Here is a 7,751-nt window from a genome sequence, read left to right on the forward strand (position 1 = left end):
CCAGATCCCAGATGCAAGCTTCCCGGTCTGTGGGGAGGAGAAGGAGCAGGAGATAACCCACCCTGGCCTCTCAGCTTGGTCACACAAAGTGTCCCGAGCTCAAGAGACCTCTGTGCACACAAACAGTGCAGCAGATGTTGGGGCTGATCATTCACCTCCTGTTTTCCAAGAGAAATTGGTTGCAAACCATATTGGAGCCTGATTTCTTTCAATTATGAAGCCTAATTGGTTCATATTTGTAAAGCTCTTTGAAGATAAAAGCACTAAGTATTATTATTGCTAAACATTTAGACAGGACCTGGCAAGGCTGGTTTTTTCCACATCCCATCCTGCCAGCTTGCAACCCTGTCACAGCATCTGCTGTGTGGGAAGAGCCAGGGCTGGATAAACCCATGGTTACAGCATTCCCTCCCCTCCCTCACAGCCTTTGCCACCCACCTCTCATGAGCTGCTGCTTCTTGTTGAGGCACTCACGCTCCTTGTCGCAGATCTCTTTTTTGTTCTGGGCAGTGATGTTCTTCATGGCCTGCTCCAGGTCCTCCTTCTGCTTGGCCAAAAACTCCTGTTCCTGTTAAAAAACCAGCAGGGTCACCATGAGCCCTCCTCCTGCTGCAGCTTGGAAAGCAGCTGCTGGCGGGTCAGAACCTGCCAGTCCCTCCAGCAGCAGGGATGCTTCCATCTACTGCACACTTCCCAGTCCTGGGACCGGGGGGATCTGCCCTGAGCCTCACCATGGTTTGTTTTTTCTGGGTGAAGTCGTCCATCTTCGCCTTCAGGTTCCCCTTGCGCTGTTGCCGTGGCAGCTTCTCGACCTCGTTCTTGACCTGTGGGAAGGGAAATGAGCTTTCTCTGCAGATGACTGTAGGTGAGGAACAACCCCACCTCGTGCCACTGAACGGCTCAGGAATCACCCAAAAGCAAGGGTTTCCCCCATGAAACACCAACTGCTGTCCTCGCAAGTTCTGCCACGAGAAATGCCGAAGCCTCCTGGGAAGAAGGAGCTGCAGGGAAGCAGCTTCCCTCCCTCCTATCCCCTTTTTTACCTCCTTCTTCATCTGCTTGAGCTGCTCCAGGAACCTGGCGTGGTCCCGCTCCTGCTCCAGGCGGATGCGCTTGGCCTCCTCGCGCCGGCGCAGGGAGTGCTCCTGTTCCATCCTCTCGATCTGCTGCTTCTGCTGCCGCTCCAGGTTCTCCAGTTCCGTGTCATAGAACTTCTTCTTTGCCTGGCCGGGAAGGCGACAAAGGAAACAGGTCAGCCTCAGCCTCCTCTCTGCTTCACTGCCTTCCAAAAGTTAAAAAGGAAAAGGGAAAAGAGAAAAAAAAGGGGTTGCTCCTGCTTGGATTGAGCCTCTTTACAAAGGAGGGAAACTTCCAACCAACACCTCACACGGTTTGAAGCTCTCTGCTCCAACAGTGCCCTGGAAGGAGAAGATCTTTAAGGTCCCTTCCAACCCAAACCATTCTCTGATTAACTTCCAAATTATTCTCCCTCCACAGAAGCTGCCCGTGGAGGGACCAAGTGTGTGAGCCCAGTTTATTCAATTTACACTCAAAGCCTTGCCAGATTTCTTGCTGTCACACTCAGGCCATGCTGCTTTCTCATTCAAAGGGGTTTTTTTCCCTGTGAATTACAACAGCACTATAAACTGTTTCTCACAGTAGCCATGAAGAGACATGAAAGAAAAGACCATTAAAGAGAGAAAAGTCCAGAACAACCCTCCCCCTGTTACACCCTGCCAAGCAAAGGCTACCCGTGCTTCCCAAGCTGCAGGGGGCTTGATGCCCACAAAACCTCCACCTTCCATCCATGCTTCAAATCCCAAAGGGGTTCCTCAGCAGTCCTGTGATGCCCAAGGTTGTCACAACCCGGAGAGCAGCCCCCCTGTGTGAGGAGCTGGGTTCCCAGCTGATTCCCAGGGGTTTTCCCTGCCCTCGTACCATCATTTCCTGCTCGAAGCGCCGCAGCATCTGCTCCAGCTGCAGCTGGTGCTTGCTGTTCAGCTGGGCCTGGTTCCTGTGCTCCTCCTTCTGCAGGAGACGCAGCTCCCGCAGCTCCTGGCGCCTGCAGAGGGGCAGGGGGACAGAGGAATGCAGAGTCAGGCAAGGTCGGAGGGATGGGATGGGCAGAGATGGTCACAGCCACAGGCAGAGCATCTCAGCAGCGAGTGGAAGCAGCACCTCCATCCCACAGCACCCTGCCCTGGCTTTGAGCACAGGCAGGAGGGAGATCCCAGCTGCCTGATGTGCTCCTGGGCGCTGGGACACTGCAGGAAGCAGGATGCTACTTCTGGGAACTGCTGGAAAACCATCAGCTTCCACAGGCAAGGCCCGTCAGCATCCACAGCTTCTCAAACAAGCCCTGGCAAAGCTTTTAAAGTGATTCTGCAGGCACTGGTGTCCCCCAGCACCCCAAATACCCATTCTGCCAGCTGGGTTAGTACTCAGTGGTCCTCAAATCCCAACTCAAGCCAAGCTCTGGACTGCTCTGCACCAGCCCCTGTGCTCCACATCCACTCTTACTCACTCCTGGGGGGCAGAAAGGGCAGTTTTCCCAAATTCTGACCCATCTATCACGACATTGCATCGCTCCCCTCATCCAGCTCACCAGCAAATGACCTCTGCTAATGAGCTTTCACATAAATCTGATATTGGGGCCGAGGAATAAGGCAGCCACAGGGACACAAAGTGTTTAGGACAAATTATCCTCTCAGGGAGTCCCCCAAGAGCAGCACGAGGGAGCCTGGTACTGGGCATCAAATGAAACAATTTGTATTTTAATTATTTTAAGGGCCTTTTCATTTCAGTGCTAGAAACTGCAGCTCCTCGTTCTGAGAGTGAGTCAGGGAGGTTCGAAAGCTGCAAGAGGAGTCATCGAGGAGGGAGGAAACACCCATGAATATTAAATGATGCTCCAGGAGTTTAGGACTCCCTTGGCCTTCCTGTTAATGAAGTCTGAGGGGATGCGAGAACAAAAGGAAGAGGAGCCTCTCCAGAAGATTTCTGAGCTTATTTCCATTGAGCCAGGCATCCCCAGCCCTGGGGACGCATTCAGTCATCCCCAGAGGACAGAGCCAGGCACAGCAAAGCTCCCCTTGTCACACTCTTGCTGCATCTTGAGCTGCATCCCTCCTTCCCCTGTCCAAGTGGGAGCAAGACAGGGCACAAGAGGACTTCAGGTCACTCCTGGATTAGCTCACAGAGAGGAAAGCCCTGCCCTCCCTCCACCCCAGTGCCCCACTTGCCTGAGAAACCTCATTTCTTCATCCTTCTTCTCGTCCTCGCTGATGATCTTGGAGGTGGTGACGCTCACCTCCACCCCATCCACCACGAACTTGCGGGTGCGTTTCAGGGTCTTCTTGTGCATCTGGGAATCCTGGGGTGGGCAGGGAGGAAAGGAGGAGCCCGTGAAGCAGCTCCCCAGGGCTGCAACAGCTGGAGCCCTCAGAGCAATTTTAATAATCCACATGGAGCACAACCTGTCAGTGAATTTGGAGATCCAGCCTGGCCACCACAGCACAGAGCTGCAGGACTTCCACCCTGAAGAAACCAGACCCACCTGCCAAAGACCCTTCCTCACCATGATCTAATATGGCTTACTCCCTGAAAAACCCAAATAACTCCTTTCCCCCTCTAAAGGACCAACTCAGAGAGCAATTCTGTGTGTGGCATCGCTTTCCTCCTCCTCCTCCTCCTCACGGAGACCAGGTGTCCTGGGAAAGGTCGTGAGGAGGGGAACATTCCACATTTCCAATCATTAGGGATTGCAGCTCCTGTGGGGGATGGTGGCTCTCCAGCTCACACTAGGAGGTGGGGAAAGTTTTGCCAAGAAAGGTTTTTGGGCACGTTTCTGTGCCGGGAAGCTCTCACTCATGCAGGCAATGTGATAAAGATCTTGTGCAACGCATCCCCCTGCCCCCTCAAGTCACAACATTTCTTCTCCTGGAGCTCAGCAAATACCATTCCAGTTATTCTGCCCCTTCCTCTAAGCCATGCTGACCTGGTCAGCTCCAGGTCCCAAGCATTCCCAGCCTCCAGGAAGCTTCAGCAAAAGCCAGGAAGCCTGGGAGGTCTTTGTGCAGCCCCTGCTGACACAAACCAGGCCAGATGTAGGGCAGGTTGGGAAAATTGAGAGAGGCACAAGCCCAGATGAACTTTTTCCTGGGGCCAGGTGTCCTAGAGAAGAGCAGCAGAGTGATGGGCTATGGATAAGGTTTAGAAGTCACTTTTGGGGCTTCACACTTGAGCAAGGACAAGTCAGGCTCGTGGCGTGGTTACTTCACACAAAATAGCCACAAGACATCAGACTTCCCCTCGATTTCAGTGGTGTGGGACAGCAGAGGACACGAGAACCTGCAGCAGCTCCACCGAGAGCTTCTCCTTCACTTGAGGACATTCCACGTCCCCCTGGCACAGCTCAACCCAGCTGTAAATGCTGTGCTGGCCTGAGCCCAGCCAGGACAGGCAACACGGCAAACAAACCCTGGAAAGCTTTCCCTAGGGAAGGGTTCCTCCCTGCTCTGTGTCCTCCAGCACCCTCTGGCACCACTCTCACCTTGAGGGAGATGGAGCCGCTCTCCCTGCTGAGGGACAGGTCAGCAGACAGGGAGATGGTGAGGTCCATGCTCTCGGAGGCCGAGGTGCTGCCGGAATCCGAGTCCCCTTTGGAGCGGCTGCCGGGGAACGGCGCCGGGGGATCCAGGATTCCATTGGCCAGCTTCTCCTCGCTGAAGTTCTCCAGGAGAACACTCTCTGGTCGCTCCACGATGCTCTTCCTCTCCCCAAGGCTCTTCCTCTCCCCAAGGCTCTTCCTCTCCTCCCTGCCCGGCCTGGGCTCCTTGTTCTCCTCCGTGGAGTTACCCAAATGTCCAGGCTGCAGGATGATGTCCGGCTTGTCCTGGGTGGCCGAGCTGGTGAGGGGTTTTGTGGAGTGGTTGCTCTCCAGTTTGCCATTGTCACTGCTCATCCCTTTATCCGAGACTTTGCCACTCTGGCCATCCTTGCCAGTTCCCACGGAGCCGTTCACAGCGCTGGGCAAGGAGGAGTCCAGAGGTTTCTCCCCGTCAAAACTCAGCTGGCTCGCCTCGGAGGGGTCCCGCTTGTGCTTCCCAGGGGGCTGCAAACACAGGGAAGGGAAATGTTGGGTTTGGCACCACCACTCAACACAACTGCAGGGGCTACAAGGCCCTTCTTCAGAGCAAAGTCACCCACAGCTAAAGAGTTATCGGGAGGAAGTTTCCCTTTTGGGACATCTGCCCTGGGATAGTTCCATGCTTCTCCAGGTTTGTGGCCCCAAGGACTGTGGATCCTGGGTGGAAGGAAGGGGAGCTATGAAAAACTCCAGAACCTGCACATGCTGAAGAGGCAGCTGAGGAATTTGCACACCAAACTCCTTTTCCCAAGCCTAACTCCACTATGGATGAACCACTTCCCTTTGTGACAGAGCAGGGAGGTCGAGACATGTCCCCAGGCAGCTCTGAGATGTCCCCTTCCAAGAGCCAAGCTCAGGGGCAGATCTGCCCAGCTCCCTCCTTGGGCTGGTAGTCTGTCCCCTTTGCTTCCACTCCAGCTTCCCCAGCCTGCATCAGGGCTTATTTTCCTTTTTTTTTTCCCTTTTCCTTTTGATTTTTAGCCACTTTTCACCAGCCCCTCCTGCGAGCGGGCACTGGGCCACCCGCCAGCACCATTGTTTCTCCATGCCCTTGGCAGCCACCAAACCCAGCCCCTCCCTGGCTGAGCAACCACTTCCCCTCCACCTGATGTGGTCCTGAACAGCTTTTGGAGCCTGGAAAAGCTGCCAGGCTCTTTCCCCCAGCACAGCCACACTGGTGAAACTGCTCACCGAGGCAGACTCCAAGGAATCATCCTCCTCTGCTTCATCCCGGCTCTCCTCGATCTCCTCCATCACCTCAGCCTTGGCCTCAGCCACCAGCTCCCGCAGGGCCCTGTTGCTGGTGACCTTGCTGACGAAGGGATGCTGAAAACCGAGCACAGTGAACTGTGTGAGGTGGCCAAAACCACACTTTGTGAGCTCAAGGACGACTTTTGGCTTTCAAAGACCTGAGGGTGTGGTTCTTTCCAGTGTCACCGGGATTAAACCCCAGAGGAATTCCCAGGAGAGACGCTGGTGCTGAGGTTAAGGGCACACTCTGCACACAGATGCTCCCCAAAGCTGCTTTCTGGCAGCAGCCCCCTCCAAAAAAGCAGCAGCAGCATTTAAACAAGGGGACATCTGCCCACAAAATGTCACCAGGAGCAGTCTGCAGGGTCCCTGGGAGCAAACAGAGCCTGGGGGAAGGTTTAATTGGAACGGGGCTGGAATCACTCAGCGCTCACAGCGGGGTGTTGGTGCTGAGCTGCAGCAAAAGGCCGGGGAGTCCCTGGGGTGGGTGCACCAGCACACAATGAGGGCGTGCAGTCAGCAGGGAACAGGAGCTCCCAGGCTTTTGCTGTGATTTTGGGAAGGGACAGGAGGAAAGGAGTTGAATTTCAATCAGGGCTAACCAGGTACAGCCCGAGCTGGCTGCCACATGGGCGCCTTCAGGCAGCAGGAGCTGTTTCTATCCCAGATGGTGTCCACAGGGGCCCTGCAGTTTGCTCCGAAGGGAAAAACACTGCTGATCTTTTCCAGAGTGTTTCAGTGGCTGAAAAGTGCCATGAACTGTCTAAAGAATAATCTGAAACCAGTCTGGGGCTGGTGCTGGTCCCTACCTCCAGCAGCTGGGTAGCACTGGGCCGGGTCTCCGGGTTCTTGTCCAGCGCCTTCTTCAGGAAGTCTCTGAACTCCAGGGACCTTCAAACACAGGTGGTGGTGAGAAATTCAGCAGAGGAAAGGCTTCAAATGGCACAGGGGTCAGCTTGATCCCTTAGCAGGTTCTGTCCCAGCTTGCAACTGGCCACAGAGAGCATTTTTCTCTCATGGAAAACCCTGTGCTCAGTTACTCCGATTATTTGTAAGAGAATCATCCACAGGGCCGGGTCAGGGACCAGGTTTTGCTTTTACCTGTGATGGCAACAGATGGTGAACCCTGGCCCCTGTGCCCCAGGGCCAAGACAGAGACGGGGAGGACACAGCAGGAGCTGCTTGGGGACAAGGAGCCATCCCCACAGGCCCAGTGGGAAAGGGTGGCTGTGAAGGACCAGGAACCCCATAGGAGGGCACCCTCAGCCTGCAAAGTGCAGCTCTGAGCTCCAGAGCGTGTCCCTGATGTCACTCCTGGCTTCTGAGCAACTCCAGAGGCAGCATTCCCACCCTGCTCTGCTGGGGCTATGCTGGGACTCCAGTGCTCTGCCAGTGATTTGCTGCTGCAGGTTTTATGATTTATAAGTAAATTAATTAATGAATGAAACAAACAAACAAATAAATAAATAAATTATAAAAATTAACTGGCTCGGTTCCTTTTACATGCAGAAGTGGCTTTCCAGACTTCAGGGAAAGCAATTCTGGAGCTCTTGGCCATCTCCACCTTTAGAGAAAAATCTGCCTTTCATACCCACGGGATGTCTTGAGAACAGCCAAGGAGTCACCCCTGGTTTTGGAGGGGCTGGGGGTGAGCAGTAGCTCTCCCTGTGCTGTTCAGTGTGAGCACCCAGACTTAGCCAGTAGTGCCTCCCCAGCCCCTTGCACACAGCTGGGCCTGGAATACAGCTAAAATCCTACTCAAATTCAACAAAACTGCTAAAAACGACTGGTTTTTCTCTGTGTGTGAGCTGGGAGCTGCTCCCCGTGCTGCCCCAAGCCCCCCCTCACCATT

General features: G+C 54.4%; 1 protein-coding gene across 1 annotated transcript in view; it reads right to left on the reverse strand.

Moving 5' to 3' along the window:
• Positions 1–7,751, reverse strand: part of STK10 (serine/threonine kinase 10) — a gene marked incomplete at its 5' end in the record, with an annotated part of 31,135 nt that overhangs the window by 4,294 nt on the left and 19,090 nt on the right. Inside the window, 9 exons of the mRNA XM_017728056.1 lie at positions 1–27; positions 439–568; positions 732–824; positions 1,044–1,223; positions 1,939–2,062; positions 3,243–3,373; positions 4,553–5,113; positions 5,840–5,974; positions 6,709–6,790. Of these exons, the coding sequence (XP_017583545.1) occupies positions 1–27; positions 439–568; positions 732–824; positions 1,044–1,223; positions 1,939–2,062; positions 3,243–3,373; positions 4,553–5,113; positions 5,840–5,974; positions 6,709–6,790 (1,463 nt within the window). The remainder of the gene's footprint in view (positions 28–438; positions 569–731; positions 825–1,043; positions 1,224–1,938; positions 2,063–3,242; positions 3,374–4,552; positions 5,114–5,839; positions 5,975–6,708; positions 6,791–7,751) is intronic.

This window comes from Corvus brachyrhynchos, unplaced genomic scaffold (genome assembly GCF_000691975.1).
Source record: "Corvus brachyrhynchos isolate BGI_N302 unplaced genomic scaffold, ASM69197v1 scaffold21, whole genome shotgun sequence".
Classification (NCBI taxonomy): domain Eukaryota; kingdom Metazoa; phylum Chordata; class Aves; order Passeriformes; family Corvidae; genus Corvus; species Corvus brachyrhynchos.